The sequence below is a fragment of the Nomascus leucogenys genome, chromosome 7b (assembly GCF_006542625.1).
Source record: "Nomascus leucogenys isolate Asia chromosome 7b, Asia_NLE_v1, whole genome shotgun sequence".
Lineage (NCBI taxonomy): Eukaryota > Metazoa > Chordata > Mammalia > Primates > Hylobatidae > Nomascus > Nomascus leucogenys.
Genome location: NC_044387.1, coordinates 89,051,720 through 89,068,865, shown reverse-complemented (window position 1 = coordinate 89,068,865; position 17,146 = coordinate 89,051,720). Strand labels below are relative to the sequence as shown.

The window sequence follows — 17,146 nt, the reverse complement described above, 5'->3', positions numbered from 1 at the left end:
AATGGCGTGAACCCGGGAGGCGGAGCTTGCAGTGAGCCGAGATCGCGCCACTGCACTCCAGCCTGGGCGACAGAGCGAGACTCCGTCTCAAAAAAAAAAACAAACAACAACAACAAAAAAGAAAATCATCAGGTCTATTCCAACTCCAAAAGCTTACACCCTCAATGCCCACATGACAATGGCATAGTCTTTTAAGCCCTCCTTCTCTCTTTCCTTCAAAATTGTGCTGTCTTAAAAAGGCAGTTAAGTCAGCTGCAAGCAAAAATGTTTGCCAGAAACTATTTGGCAAAAATTTTTTGAAATAGAAGATGGAAGTAGGAATATAATATAGAATTAAAATTTTTAGGCAATTAAGAATTAAAAGTTTATTTCAGACTTCTGAAGAAATTAAAATTCTAGTTCATTATGCAATATTTTAAAAAATTGACCAAATATTTGATCTACTGTAATGATCCTATAATCACAAAGACAGGATCTTTTTGGTCATTTTCTCCCACTTGTCTTGATAGCTTTGCAACCCCTCCTATTGAGTCTGTAAAAACAGAACCAAATGTAGTTTCCCGAATTGTCTTCTTTTTCTTTATTCTTAAGATTTATCTCTGCCATTTAAAGAATTTTATTTTTTTTGAATAGGTAATACAAATACAACATACAATTTTTTTTTTTTTTGAGACGGAGTCTCGTTCTGTCGCCCAGGCTGGAGGTGCAGTGGCGCAATCTCGGCTCACTGCAAGCTCCGCCTCCTGGGTTCACGCCATTCTCCTGCCTCAGCCTGCCTAGTAGCTGGGACTACAGGTGCCCGCCACCGCGCCCGGCTAATTTTTTTGTATTTTTAGTAGAGACGGGGTTTCACCATGTTGGCCAGGATGGTCTCGATCTCCTGACCATGTGATCCACCCGCCTCGGCCTCCCAAAGTGCTGGGATTACAGGCGTGAGCCACCGCGCCCAGGCAACATACAAATTTTTTAAGGTACAAACAGGTATATGGTTCTCTATCTTTTAAATAATTAAAAATTTTCGTGAAGCTTCAATTTTAAAAGAGACAATATATTTCAGCTTGTATCTATACACTAAAACTTGTTACAAAGAAAGAACAGAAATATCCAGTTATATAAAGTGATAGATTATTTCAGGTTATATATATATTTTTCATATCTATATATGAAAAACATATAGATACAAATCTCAAAAATTATAAAAAAATTTAAAATAATACATTAAAAATATATGCAAATAACCTGAAATAATCTATCCCTTATCTAACTGGATATTTCTGTTGTCTCTCTGTAACAAGTTTAGCATATATGCATAGGCATCAATATATGAAAAACACCAAAAAGTACAGCAATTTCAAGCGAGCTCAATGGCCTATATTTCAATTACAAGAGACTCAAGAGTGTTTTGTTTTTTTTTGAGAGGAGTTTCGCCCTTGTTAAACAGGCAGAAGTGCAATGGCGCAATCTCGGCTCACTGCAGCCTCCGCCTCCCAGGTTCAAGCAATTCTCCTGCCTTAGCCTCCTGAGTAGCTGGGATTATAGGCATGCGCCACCAAGCCCAGCTAATATTGTGTTTTTAGTAGAGACGGGGTTTCTCCATGTTGGCCGGGCTGGTCTCGAACTCCTGATCTCGTGATCCGCCCACCACGGCCTCCCAGAGTGCTGGGATTACAGGCATAAGCCACTGCACCCAGCTAAAAATAATGTACTGTATATCTTAAGATAGCTAACAGAGTATTTTAAAGAGAAATGATAAGTATTTGAGGTAATGGATGTGTTAATTAGCTTGATCATTCTACAAGTATACATATGTCAAAAGCTTGCATATTATCCCATACTTAACAATTATTTTCTCATAATATATAATAACGTATCTTATATGTATTTATGTATTATGATATTTACCAATTCAAAATCAGACAAAAAATAAATATAAAAACATGTCAAAACTATGAAGCATAATGTATATTTAAACTATTTTGATATTTTTAAATCAGTGAATTTTGTTTAAAATGATGAAGAAAAACTAAAGGATAGAAAAATGAATTGGCAACTCTGAAACAGGCAGGACTCTGCATTACTTTAATTTTATTTCTATCCTACATGTGGCCTTTGGTATACACTCAAGGATGTAGATATAACTATTATTAACATTTGTATTAGATATGCCTTAATTCCTCAATAAGATTGGGTTATTCTGGTTGCGATGGGGAGACACAGCTATTTATAAGATAGGGTGGAGATTATTGTTAACTTTTTGAATCTTGAGTTTTTCACGGTGGCATTTTCCAAACTTGTTTGATGGGAAGAATCACCTGCAGCACTCACTGGTTAAATATGTTGATTACACAGGGCCTTCCTCTCCCTTGGAGATTCTGATTTAGTGGATCTGGGTTGGGGCCAAGCGTTTTTTTTTTTTTTTTTTTTTTTTCAATGCCCTTTCCAGATTATTTTTATCTTGAGAAAAGTATAGAGAACTGTGTCCTAAAAAAATAGGTTTCAAATATTTTTCATTGAAATCCACAGAAGAGATACATTTTATGTCTAACCCAGTCACATGTATAGGATAGGTACATATACAAACATACACACACACACACACACACACACACATAATGGAAATAAAAGTTTCACGAAAGAATATTTAAAGTTATTACACAAGGTGCATGCTACTATTTTTATTCTACTTTTATAACATGGTGGTTGCCATCCACCTTCATGGGCCATGAGCAGCAGTTTAAAAATACTGCCCCACAGCACAGTTCCTGGCTCAATAAATATCAATGAATCCTGGGTGATTGACATATTAAGAAAAGGGTTTCCAGATAAAGGTTTGAGAGATACTGACACACGTAGAGCATACAGTAATTATTTCATTAAAAAGTTCACGGAATAGAAGGAAAACAGTAAGACAACAGAGAGAGTATGAAGTAATCCTGTGTTTTTCGACTGTACTATATACACAGTTCTTGGCTTTCCATTTGAAGAGGAAGATAGAAAGTGTGGAAATAATTCAAGCTGGAGCTTCACGTAAGATTAATCATTTGGAAAGTGAGATGTCTCTGGAAAGTTACAAGGGATTGGGAAATTTTAAATTGAATGCATATGGTCACAGAATGAGTTAAAAGTGTGGTTAGCCATAGAAGGGGAAATACAAGATCAGTGCTGTAAGAGATTGATTAGGTCAAATCCCTCATTTCTTCAGGCTCAATATCAATGAATCCTGGGTGTTCAAAGTGATTTTCTCAGGGTCCTGGCTAATTAATGCTAGAGCCAAAATGCTGAAGGTCAGCATCCCGTCTCCCACACGCATGTCCTTTTCTTCTTTCTTCTTGAGATGGAGTTTTACTCGCCGCCCAGGCTGGAGTGCGATGGTGCTATCTCGGCTCACTGCAACCTCTGCCTTCCAGGTTCAAGTCATTCTCCTGCCTCAACCTCCCAAGTAGCTGGAAATACAGGTGCACGCCACCACACCCAGCTCATTTTTTTGTCTTTTTAGTAGAGACAGGGTTTCACCGTGTTGGTCAGGCTGGTCTCGAACTCCTGACCTCAGGTGATCCACCCGCCTCAGCCTCCCAAAGTGCTGGGATTACAGGCGTGAGCCACCACACCCAGCTAATGTTCTTTTTTTCTACAGCACAAAACCTCTCTAGTTGTGCTGCATTTTTCCTAGTTCAGGACACAAGAAATCTTATGTAAAGTAAGGTAATGAAAGATTTAAGTCAGGAAATGGAGTTTCCCGATGCTGAAAAAACTATTCTCATTATCCAAATGATTCATGAGGATTATTCATCTGCACAAGGGGAGGGCAATATGTCCTCTGAGGTATAAGACACATTGGAACAGGATATAAGCTTATAATGCGGACATGCTTAACAGCCCCTTCTTACGAGGTTTGGAGCAGTGGGCTTCAGGCAGTGCTCAGTCACTTTCCTTCTCCCTTCGCAGAGGTTGCTGTGAGTGGTGAAGGCTTCTCAGCTTTCAGTAACACCTGGGCACTTCCTGCCTAGACAACCAGGGCTTACGACCCTGGACTATCTTCCCAGGGCTTAGCGCTCTCTGGAAAGCACTTCTTTCAACCTTGAATCATCTACACCTGGAAAGACAGAGGTTCTGGGAACACTGAGAAAAATGTCCTTGCCAGTTCAATGCCTGAGGATACTTCAACTATAAACATAGACATAATTCTGTGCCTTGAAACCTACATTTAAAAACAGGATACAATTTTATTCAGTAGGGATAATATAAAGTGGTTTTAGAGCGACAATCTTGATGACTTGTAAAGAATTCCTTCTGATGCTTCTATGACTTTGTGATTCTTTTAGTCATGCCATTTTTCAGAAAACCTGAGGGTGAATATACAGTTGCTCCTTCTAAATCAGAGGGCTCTTTTAATAAGAATGAAATTTTATCATCCTCCCATCCTTCCATGACTTTGAGAATAAAATAAAACATTTTAACGTGGTCTCTGAAGCCCTGCATAATTAGGTCCCTGCTTCTGGTCAGGTTCCTTCTGTGCCTCGCACATCACTGCCTTCTGAGCACTGGGCACATGGGCTCTGGGGCAGCTCCTTGAGAAGCCACGCTCTGATAAGTTTCTAAGCCCTGGCTCCTCCTGGAGTACTTAGCACTGTCCTACTCAGTCTTATGTTTCCCCATAAACATTACTTTCTCAGAGAATCCCTTTTTTTTTTCATTAAACTTCATCAGTTTTACCACCTTAAAGCAATTTTAGGATGGTAAACTTTTTTTGGAGACATCACAACTGTAATTAAGTAATATCTATCATAAATAATATCATCACAACTGTAATTAAATAATATCTAGCTATCTATTGACTCATAAAGGTAGGGTCTTGCTCTGTTGCCCAGGCCTCTAGTGGGAGATTTTAGCAGATAGTACAAGACAATCACAAAATCAAATAAAGCTGGTGCAGTTTTATTTTATTTTTAAAATCTTTTTTTAGAAACAGGGGTTTCGCTGTTGCCCAGGCTGGAGTGAAGTGGCATGATCATAGTTCACTGCAGCCTTGAACTCCCGGGCTCAAGCAATCCTCCTGCCTCAGCCTCCTGAGTAGCTGGGACTATGTGCCACCTCACCCTGCTAAATAATTTATTGTGTAATTAGTTAGTTTCTGGTTCCCTGAAATATAACCTCTGAGTGCAGAAACAATTTTTGTTCAGGGCCATATTCTTAGCATCTCACACATGGTAGGCTCCCTATAATTATTTTTAAATAAATGCATGCATGAAATTTAGATGAAGGAAAAAAAAAACACTTGCTTTGTAAAAAGACTATTTTCTAAAGGAATTCTCAGTAAGACCAATTTTCCTACAAGCTTCCTTTGTGTGTTTCAGAGTTGATTGAGTGGAATTCATTGTGTATGATTTTATAGGAATACTTCCATGCATAAATAAGGTATATGCCTGTATATAGTTCATGACACATGGAACATTTAGAAAAATTACAGAATTAAAGAACAAAAATAGAAAAATAAAAAATAAACACTAGGATGTTCTTTTAGTGATCCTCACGCATTGAAATGTCACAGCGATTTTTGCTAATTTTTTTTAACTAGATAAAATTTTAATACAATGTCCCACAGGTTCCTCGGCTTTTCTTCTCAAAGAAAATGTCATCCAACAGTGACAAGAGGCTCACATTTTGTTGAGAGAAAGAATAATCATAGCTTGTATGGTTCTGACATTGTAAAAATGAAGAAAGCTATGAGGAAATGAGATGAGCCAGGTTGTAATACTGAATTTTCTTTCTTTTTTTTTTTAGATGGAGTCTCGCTCTGTCGCCCAGGCTGGAGTGCAGTGGCGTGATCTTGGCTCACTGCAAGCTCCACCTCCTGGGTTCACACCATTCTCCTGCCTCAGCCTCCCGAGTAGCTGGGACTACAGGCGCCCGCCACCACGCCCTGCTAGTTTTTTGTATTTTTAGTAGAGACAGGGTTTCACTGTGTTAGTTAGGATGGTCTCGATCTCCTGGCCTCGTGATCCACCCACCTCGGCCTCCCAAAGTGCTAGGATTACAGACTTGAGCCACCGCACCCGGCCAATACTGAATTTTCATCTGGTGGCATCTTACTTGAACAAAGATGTATAAGACATCTGTAAAATAAATTTTGGTAAGGAATGGAAATCAGAAAATGACTGCTTATGTCACATAAAGGGAGTTAGAGACTTACTTATCTGTACTAAAAAAACTGTCTCCAGTATAAATGGAAAAATTTAAAGTTATTAATAACCTTAATTATGATGCATTTTAATCTAATTTTCCCATGTTTGGATTTCCTAAGGTTTTGATTTGAGGGCATTTAATAAATTACTAAATCAGAAACTGTTTTTACTGGTGACAAATTCTGTTCTTTATAGTTACCTAAAAATTACAAAATTACAGCAATATCTCCCAGAAGGCAACCTTGAATTGCATTCAAGTTCCTGGACCTACTTAACCTTGGTTAAATACAAATAAAAACCATTTTATTTGTGGAAACTCATAAAATGATGAGGCAGCAAGGATACGATTACTGGGTCCCCTGGGTAACAAAGGGACATTTTCATAAATGGCTTCCTTTACAACTATGTTTTTTTTTTGTCCTAAGTCACTAAAAAAGAAATCCAGCTTTTACCTTTCACACCACATGGTTTGGCTAACACCGTTGGTAAAAAGAACTCTGAGCTAAAATCAACAAGATGAAATGCAGTGTGGGTAAATGTAATGCGTGTATCAATATTTGCACAGGAGGCTGGGCACAGTAGCTCACGCCTGTAATCCTAGCACTTTGGGAAATTGAGGCTGGTGATCACCTGAGGTCAGCAGTTCGAGACCAGCCTGGTCAACAAGGCAAAACCCCATTTCTACTAAAAATACAAAGATTAGCCGGGCATGGTGGTGGATGGCTGTAATTCCAGCTACTTGGGAGGCTAAGGCAAGAGAATCAATTGAACCTGGAAGGCAGAGGTTGCAGTGAGGAAGATCATGCCACTGCACTGCAGCCTGGGCGACAGAGCAAGACTCTGTCTCAGGAAAAAAAAAAAAAATTGCAAAGGATTTTTTTAATTGTCAATTGTATTTAATATCATATATAAAGAAGGATATTTAAAATGTACCATTTAAGGAATAACAGTGAAATGAACCCCTGTGTATCTATCCTCAAGTCTATGAAATAAAACATTTGCAGTGCTTTAGAAGTATCTCATAGGCTCTCCCCAATTTAATTTTCCTTCTCCTTTGAGATAATAATTCCTTTGATTTTCTTTATGCATTTACCATATATGTATGTATCCTTAAAAAATGCAGTCTTTAGTTTAAAAAAAAGTGAGTAGTGAGCACAAATCTTGGTTGACTAAAGAAAAGGTAACCTTGTCACTGTTAGGAAAAAGATCCCAAGAACCATCTTGGGCCATCAACTAGATTCGACGTCCTTGAAAGTTTCCAAAAGCCCCACAGGGCACTCAGTGGGTAAGGTCTTGAGTGAATCTGGGAAATATAAGGCTCACTCAGTGGGGCAGTCTGGTGGGGCCTCATGTGGGCATCCAGCAGGAATACAGTTGTTGCTGGAGATGGTATGTCCATATTTTGTTTCTTTTTTTAAATTAAAAAAGATTGTGGTTACATAGAAAGTATATATATTTACTGGGTACATGACATGTTTTGATAAGGGCATGCAGTATGAAATAATCACATCATGGTGAATGGGGTATCTGTCCCCTCAAATATTTATCCTTTTAGTTATTCAATCCAATTATATTCCAATTAAACAATCCAATTACACTCTTTTAGTTATTTTAAAATGTACAATTAATTTCTTATTGCCTACAGTCACCCTGTCGTGCTATCAAATACTCGGTCTTATTCTTTCTTTCTAACTATATTTTTGTACCCATGAACCATCTGCACCTCCCCCCACAGCCCCTCAATACCCTTCCCAGCCTCTGGTAACCATCCTTCTACTGTTTTGATTTTTAGATCACACAAATAAGTGAGAACATGTGATGTTTGTCTTTCTGTGTCTGCCTTATTTCACTTATCATAATGAGCTCCAGTTCCATCCATGTTGTGCAAATGACAGGATCTCATTCCTTCTTATGGCTGAATAGTACTCCATCGAGTATATGTACCACATTTCCTTTAGCCATGCATCTGTTGATGGATACTTAGGTTGCTTCCAAATCTTAACTATTGTGAATAGTGCTGCAACAAACATGGGAGTGCAGTTGTCTATTTGATATACTGACTTCCTTTCTTTTGGGTATATATCCAGCAATGAGATTGCTGGTATTTTCTGCTTTTTACCCATTTATGCCTAGTGTTCCATTATTGGAACGCTAAGCATTTGGGAGTTATTTATATCCTACTGCTCAAGGTCATCGTCAAGGTCTGATTGCAAAAATTCAAAAAATTGCAACCTCAGGCATAGATGGGTTAATTAAACTCAACATGGCCGACTTCTAGATGTCAGGACTGAGTCAAAGCAGAACGCTTCTGTGGGGGTAAAATGAGTGTTCCCAGCTGATCCAGGTGACAGTCCAAGGAGGTGAGAGCAGGACAGCCCAAGTAGGGATGAGATTTTTGGGTCAGGCTTACCGCCCTGCCATTCTGTCATCCAAATAAAAGACGGGCTGGACCAGAGGCAATGAACCTCCTAATGATGAAAGCCTTACTGCATTTATTTCTTGAGACACGCGGCTTCAATCTGAACTTGCCCTTCATTCCTGATGCACAGCTGTCACCCTCCTGGGGGGGTGCCCTTTGCCTCTTGCTTGGATGTGATCTCCTGCTTCCTGTACCCCACCTCTTGCCCTTTCTGGATTAATTCTCTTGCTGTGGTAGAGCACACTGTCGGGTTCCAGAGGAAAATTTGGGGACCTTACAAGTCTGAAAATATCTTTGCTAGATTTCCATGTGAAGTTTTGCCTAGGGGCAGAATTCCAAGTTGTAGATAACTTTTTTCACAGTTTTGAAGTTCTTGCTTCATTGTCTCGTTGTGTCTAGTGTGACTGCTGAGAAGGCCTACGCTATTTGCATCTTGCTAGTTTGTATATAACCTGATGTTTTCTCCCAGGACACTTATAAAATGATCTCCTTGTCCTGGAAATTCTGAATTTCATGATGACGTGCCTGGCTCTGGGTTTATTCCATATGTTGTGCAATCAGTGGATTTTTCCATCTGGAAACTGATAACTTTCAGTTTGGGGAACCTTAAAAAAATTATTTCATTGATAACCCTGTCTCTTGCCTCTTCTTTCTTCTCTCCTTCTGGAATCCCAGTTATTCAGCTATGCATCTCTAATTTTGTTGCCTTTTCTCTCTTACATCCCTTCTTTGTCATTTTGTTGTACTTTGTGGAACATTTGCTCAAGTTTCATTTCTGCTATGAACTTTTCATTTCAAGAACTCTGTTTTTCAAGTGTCCTCCCCTCTCTCTCTTTTTTTTTTTTTCTAGAAAGCTTTTCATTTTTATTTCTTGGGTGGAATGATTTCCTTATATCCTTTAAGAGGTATTTTGTTTGTTTTGTTTTGTTTTACATTTTCCTTTCTTTGCAAATCCATTTTCTCCAAGTTCCCTTTTAGGAAGGTCACTTGTTTTTTTCTATATCATTCATGCTAGAGGTTTTCTCCAGATGCCTTTTCTCTCTGCTTTTCTGACAGGGATGGGAGTTTATGAAGCTCTGAGTACAAGAGAGGAACTTATCCACTTTGGCCTTCCCTATAGCACAATCTAAGTGGCATCTTTATAAGAGAAACTCCCAAATCATTATCTTTGGATTTATTTTTTCTCTCAGGATTTTAAAATTGCCCAGAGAAGAGTCCTTCAGTCTCTGCTGAGAGAGGTAAAGTTCACAGGCCAGCAGGCTGGAATGTGAGTCCTGGAAGAGGACTGGAAATAGGCACATTTGGCATTTAGAATTCCAAAACCCACTCAATTTTCTTTTTGGTGTGTACTCAAATGGGTCTTGAATCTTCCCCCTCTCCCTCTAGAGCAAGCTTGTCCAACCCGTGACCTCTGGGCCACATGTGGCCCAGGACAGCTTTGAATGTGGCCCAACATAAATTCATAAACTTTCTTAAAACATTATGAGATTTTTTGTTTAAGCTCATAAGCTGTCATTAGTGTTAGTGTATTTTATGTGTGACCCAAGATGATTCTTCTTCCAGTGTGGCCCAGAGAAGTCAAAGGATTGGATACTCCTCCTCTAGAGAGTAAACCAAACTTTCTTGGTTCATGGGACTCCAAGTTTCTCAATACCTTTTAAATGGTGCTCCTAAGCCAAAAGACATAACTAATAGTTATGTTTGTTATGTAGTTATTTCCAAAGAACTTAATAAGTATTTATGCCTAAAAAATTTAGTGTTTAAAAATACATATAAATTGAAAGAAAAATACTATTATTTTATTCTTAAATAGCCACTATTTCTTACTAATGGCTGTGTGCATCTGCTGGGCACTGTACCACCTCTCTTGGAATCAGATTGGATGAGCCAGCCTCATTTCATGTTTCACATGGATTTTCATGAGGTACTTACTTTTTATCACACACTCATCAAAAACTCAGTTTCACAAAGGGATTATGTCATAGAAAAGAATGGAGGGTGATCTAATGTTGAAATTCTGAACTAGTTCAAGCCAGTCATTGTGTCATATCTGTCAAATGTCAAGTTTGAATGTGTTTGCATAAAGAAATTTCAAATATATTACAGCATCCCTGTCAGCATGGTGTGGCACCCCAGGGTATCTTTTCACACTCTTGGTGAACTATAAGTTTCATATGGCCTACTTTTGTTCAACCCACCATCCTAACCTAGAACATGCATTAAGTTTTTACAGCATACACTCTACTGGGATCTCAAGAAACATCCCTATCATTGCCCTCCTACAACAGCACCTTAGTACATTTAACTAAGTGTAACTTACTTTATATTCTGAATCAGAGAATCAAAGCCTAGACTCTACTGTACAAGATCTAGCATGGGTCACGCTGGTTAGCAGAAATTAAAATTGAAAGCAGGAGGCAATATACTTTTATATGTATAACTCCACAACCAGTAAGACACGTTTTTGTGTTTTTAATTTTGCACGCTATTAGATAGTGCTATAGAAGTAACTCAACACAGTTTGTGGCTGTTTCCAGACAGCTGAGTAAGAGACTGGGTATTAACAGCTGTCAAATGAGTCTTCTGTGCCCCCCACCCGCAGACTAGTCTTTGAAGGAGTCTATCAGTACAAAGTCAGAATTTCAAAGAAGGCCAGAGAAGGTACTATGACAAACGGATGTTGGTCTTAAGTAAGCTGACTAGCTATTAATTCACAAAACAGTCTGAAAAGATTTGTGATGCAAGCTGACTTCTGTCTAGACAGAGAGGGGAGTGTAAAACACATCAGACAGATACGACGCAGCAGTGACAAGAAAAACCTGTTTCAGTTGCACAGATGCATTTGGAGACAACCTGCTATTTCCTTCTTTATCTAAATATCTAATTCCTAATGGGGCTATATCTAGGTACTAGGGAATCTCAATTTTATTTCTGGAGCTTTAAAACATCTTGCCCATGAATAAGGAAGAGAGTAAAGAGAAGAGAAAAAAAAGAAATAAAAAGAATGAGGGAGTAAGATGGAGAAAGAGGAAGAGAGGGAGGGAATGAAGGAGGTGAGGGGAGAGAAAGAGACAGAGAGGAGGGGGAGAGAGCAAGCAAGAGTGACTCTGTCAGAGGAAAGGAAGAGGGTAGGAAGAGACAGTAATAAAAACAGAATGCTTAAATGTTTTCCTGAATTTCAAAGGCTATTTATGTTTTAGCATTTGGAAGATATCACCGACCTAGTCCTATAAAATTTATCTCTTGCCTCAGATGTATTGTAGTCATGTCTGTTTTTCTTCCTTCCACTCAACAATGGCTAAGAAAACAGTTTTTAGGGAAGCCGGTTCCTGCATACTTCTATATAGTTGAATAGCTCAGAGTTCCATTAGATATAACAGTCAATCAGGTCATTTAAAGAAGGTAAACAGTCATATTTATTTTTTGTTTTTTCCTCTGACATAGCAACTTCAAGGTCAATGTAAGGAAAACACTTGGCAACTGGTAAAAGAATCATACCTAGTTTTGACAGGCATGACAAAACATTGTTTAAGCACAAATACGCTGTAACATTTGCTTGTTCTGAAGTTCTTACTCATAACAACTCATATAATTAGTCACTTGAGTAGTCATTCATGTGTTTAAGGGTTTTTTTTGTTTAACAAACATGATCATGGATTTTATTTAATGCTGCATGCCAACTGCTGATTTCCTGAAGCACAGCATTTTAACGCTGTAAAAGGGAAAGAAGAAAGTCTCGTAGTGTCATGGTAAAAACAATTGTGGAGAAATCATCGTAGGTCAGGAAAACTCATTGTGTTAGTTTTTAATAGCTCCTGACTATATAATATTTTTTTGGTGTATTGACAGATTTGCTAGAAATATTTCTCTGCCAGGAGAAATTTTTCAGAAAATGCTATTATTGTAGTTGGAATGAAGGAGTCTGTTTTCTTAAACACTTTCAAATCTAACTACGTAAATAAGAAAATTCAGTGAACACAAAGAGGAAAAATTTTTCTGCATTGCTAGGACAAGGGATTTAAAAGGAAGGCCTTCCATATCTTGCTCTTTTCTGCATGATTTTGCTACGTTAAAGCAAATGGCATTTAAGTACGTTCTAGAGGTCAGGTGATTCCATGAAGCTGTTTAGGACTAATTTTATTAAACAATTCACGATCAAAACTATATTTTAGAAGCAAAGCAACAAACCGTAACTGAAACAGAAGGAGTGTATGTAAGGTGGTAAGTGATAAGGACGCAGGGCGTAGGGTAGATGTGAAACAGAAGGAGTGTATGTAGGGTAAGCCATGAGGACGCAGGGCGCGGGGGAGATCTGAAACAGAAGGAGTGTATGTAGGATAAGTGATGAAGACGCAGGGTGCGGGAAAGATGTTTCCTTCCTCCCTCCTCATCCAGATTTATTCTTCCTTAGCCAGCATATTCTGAGTGTTTTTCATTTTCAAATATACACATACCGAAAACTAAGCTGCACAGTTTCTAACCAATGTTTGACTTTGCAGATGACAGTTTGTGATTTTCCAACCTACATTTGATAAATCATCATCACCTATGTGCATGATGACAACGTATAACAACACAATGAAAAGAGAGTTGCAGGAGTTCACTCCGAATCCAAAACGCAATGTCAAAAGCTGTCTTAACTCATGCCAGCAGTAACATTTTTACAATTTTTGGCTTAAAATTTTAGTCTTATTTATACACAAAGCATTAAAAGACATAAATTGCTTTATAGGTTTGTTTCACATAATAAGCTATTTCTTGTAGATAAAAGGTATTTGGTTCCTACTTTTATATCTACCTATCTATCTAAAGTTGTTTAAAATAGCAAATGCACAAGATGTGCCCTAACTCCCTACAGGATTCCCATAATAACTCATGCAGCAGATTTAATCTCAGAAAATCCATGTATCAGAAAAGTAGCATTATGCAGTTTTATTCAAAGATATTTCACAGACAAAATATGCAGTTGTATATTTCCACAGTCTGGAAAGTGACTACAGTATTTGATGTGATGATTGACACATTAAGTGGGGGGACTTACTCTGCTTGTAATTCATGACAAGAGGGCAGCAGATCAATTCCACTTGTTCCCTAAGGATGCTACTCAGCCTCCCTTAAACTTTGGATCCTAATAGGGTCAAACTCTGCTTTTAAAGATCCAGTGCACAGACATGAGAGGTTCAGGGACTGACTGCAGTAATCTGACCTGCAGTGGCCCAAAGAGGACTTTCCAGTTCCCCCAAGAAGAGTCAGAGCACGGTCATGGCTCCTAAGACACATGTGGCAAGATCTGCTTGACACTGAAGCAGAGGAACAAACAGGAGAAACAGGAAAATGACTTGTTTTTCTACCCTTTGTTCAGAAATAAGTGAAACTGTGACTCTGCTGATGGGAAAAATACAAAAGAAAATAGTCTTGAGGAGGACATACGATGAAGTACCTAGACAAAAATTTGTTTCCTTTACAAACACTGTTTCAGTCCACAAGGAACCATAAATATGCAACATGTCTGAGGCAGGGAACAGCTGGGCCCGAGGCTCCTGGATCACATAGCACTGTGATCTGGTCAAACGACCTGATAATTAAGAGTGATCTGGGGGCAAGATGACTTTCTTCATGCTTGCAGAATAGTAAAAGTTTATGGCTCAGGGCACACAAATGAGAAACACCTGGGGGTCCATTTGAGCTGCTCTCATTTGAGACACATTTCTAAGCTGGGGTTGTTAGTGGGTTCTGATCAGTACAAGTAGGCAGTAGATTGTCCTTCTCTACTGGAATTTTAGGAGGATGTTTTTTCATCATCAGCTTAGTTTGCTTTCTGAGCCTAAAAGACTGTATTTTAAAAAGCCTGAAGTCACTGAGCTTGACCTTCTTGCCTGAATGGAACTTAATGTTTTACTAATAAAGACGTTGATGTAAAATGCAGTGTACAGACTCCATGATAAAGAAGATACTGTTTTTAACCAGGTTTCACATTTCCAGGGAACCACAAAAACACTGTTCTGCTTATGGTTTTAAGATAGAAACAAAGAACTATTGAGACCCAAAAGATACGTTATCCGCTCCCCCACCACCAAAAAAAAAAAAAAAAAACCCTAAAAATATTCTTACCAGGTTCAGCTGTAGATCTAGGTTCTGTTTGCCACATGAAAAAAATAATTTGAACAAAGTATTAGAATGCGGTTCCATTAATTAAAAAAAACCTACTTGTTCCTTTCCATTACCTTGTCTAGGACATGTCTGAAGAAATGTTACAGTCAGACTCCATCATACAAAAGATATAAAGTGATGGATCAGTTTATATTTCTATAAATATAAAAACTCAAATTCCTGTATCAACTAACACTAAGAAATTTTTCCAACTGCAGTTCATAGGTGGGCTCTAGGAGCCTTGTAAACCTCCTAAAATTATTCATGCAAATTTGAGTACAAATGTATACATGCATTTTTTAAGAAGAAAGAATATATGACTTTCATTAGAGTTTCAAGGGGGTCACAGTTTCCATTCACTGGATTTCAACACACTGAAGATTATCTGATCCTGTCACTCTTTGAAAATAGACATCAATTCATCTCAATGACTTAACCCTTCTTGGTTTTCTTGAAGCTGGAGAGAATAAAATGGTCAGATTTGGGGACATGGGCACTTCTCCTTACTTTTCTGTAGAATTCGGAAATCTGGAGAGTCTTGGATTTCACTCCCTTGCCGAAACCACTGGACCCGCAGAGGGGGTGCCCCACGGACCCGGCACTCCAGAACCACCACCTGGCCTTCCGCCACGGCTGTGTTTTGCAGTTCCTGAAATTCAAGGAAAACGTACCCCATCAGACTTTGGTGCATTTTTAAGCAATTTCACAACACAGAATAAAAATTCCAAACCTTAGACAAAACAGATACAAACACAAAATGCAAAACTTGCATCATAAAATAATTAGCACTGACTCAGGTAAGGATAAACACCTTTGAACCCACTGATTAATCAGCTTTTCACCCTCTCCAAGTCATAAAATGAGTAAAGTTTCCCATAAGTCCTGTAGAGCTTTCTGGCCTGTCTGCAAATTTGCACTGACCGCTCTGCATTTATGGAATTTGATGGTAACCAATGTTAACTTTCTTTATCTACATTTAAGAGGAAGCGAGTGGAATGTGAATTTCTTGAAACAACCACACTCTAAATAAAAGTAGATTCTTATGAAAACTAGACAAGAAGAGAAGAAAGACATGCATTTGTTTTCACATGCCTCAGCCTTTTCATGTACCACCTCTGCCTGACTAGTTTCCTATGTCGAGTTTATTAAGCTAAGGGGTTTCTATATTTTCTCATTTTGAGATTCTGAGTAATGAAACATGCTGCACTTCTTCCTTATTGACCTTCATTTCCTCCTTCTTTGCTCCTGCCTTTGTTGTCCCTCACCGCACTCCAACTCCAGACCAATAAATCTTTACAACCCAACAGATTAGAAATTAATTTGGCTTTATAGATACAAAGAAGTAAAGCTTTTATACTTGTTCTTAAATATCAGGACATTAATATTTCCCTCACATATATCTTCTCTACCCTCCCTCTCCAGAATTAACTAGCAATAGGGCCTTTTAAACTTTCTTACTATTTATATTTCTGACTACAGAATATTGGATCTCGGCCAGGTGTGGTGGCTCACATCTGTAATTCCAGCTCTTTGGGAGGCCAAGGTGGGTGGATCGCCTAAGGTCAGCAGTTTGAGACCAGCCTGACCAACATGGCGAAATCCCGTCTCTACTAAAAAAATAAAAATTAGCCGGGCATGGTGGCAGGCACCTGTAATCCCAGCTACTGAGGAGGCTGAAACAGGAGAGTCACTTGAACTCAGGAGGCAGAGGTTGCAGTGAGCCAAGATCACACCATTGCACTTCAGCCTGGGTGACAGAGTAAGACTTCATCTCAAAAAAAAAAAAAAAAAAAAAAAAAAGAATATTGGATCAAAAGTAGGGTGTAGGACTCTCAAAATAACTCAAACATAATTTACCCATATATAGACCAAAAGCAAACAAATTCACATTAGGAAGTGTGAATTGTTTTGTTTGTTTGTATGCATGTGTGTTTAAATTATCTGTTGGGACAACAAATGATGTCCTGGAAAAAACCAATTCTGTAACCAATGTCCTGCAGTAAGTGTGCTAAAACCCTGAGGAAATTCTAAAAGCCTATGACTTTGGCAGAAGAACTATAAAAGTCTAATGTGAAGTCTGAGAAGACATTTGATGAACATTTTGGTAGTTAACTAGAATGTCTTTAAGTGAAAAGGTTTAGATGATCAACTATTTCTGATTGCATTCTTTCTTCTTTCTTATTTTTAAATGGAGAAAGTCTCCGGTTTTAAATCACATTTTTCTTCCTTTGTGACTGGGTCCATAGAATAGCTAATTTATTAGATCAAAACAGGGTAAGTGTCACTTATGGGGTCCAGCTTCTATAGATTAACCTATTAAATGTCTCTAGGCTTGTCCAGGAAGCTGTTCAGGATAGACTACAAATGGCACCAAAATATTTTGCATGCTTCAGCT

At 38.4% G+C, this 17,146-nt stretch overlaps 1 protein-coding gene across 5 annotated transcripts in view; it reads right to left on the bottom strand.

Annotated features, from left to right (window-relative positions):
• Window positions 1-17,146, bottom strand: part of PALLD (palladin, cytoskeletal associated protein) — a 434,220-nt gene that overhangs the window by 231,416 nt on the left and 185,658 nt on the right. For all 5 annotated transcript variants that reach the window (XM_003257950.3, XM_003257949.3, XM_030816308.1 and 2 more), the window contains 2 exons: window positions 15,259-15,400; window positions 14,713-14,736 (listed from right to left, as the gene is read on the bottom strand). In XM_003257950.3, the coding sequence (XP_003257998.1) occupies window positions 14,713-14,736; window positions 15,259-15,400 (166 nt within the window). The remainder of the gene's footprint in view (window positions 1-14,712; window positions 14,737-15,258; window positions 15,401-17,146) is intronic.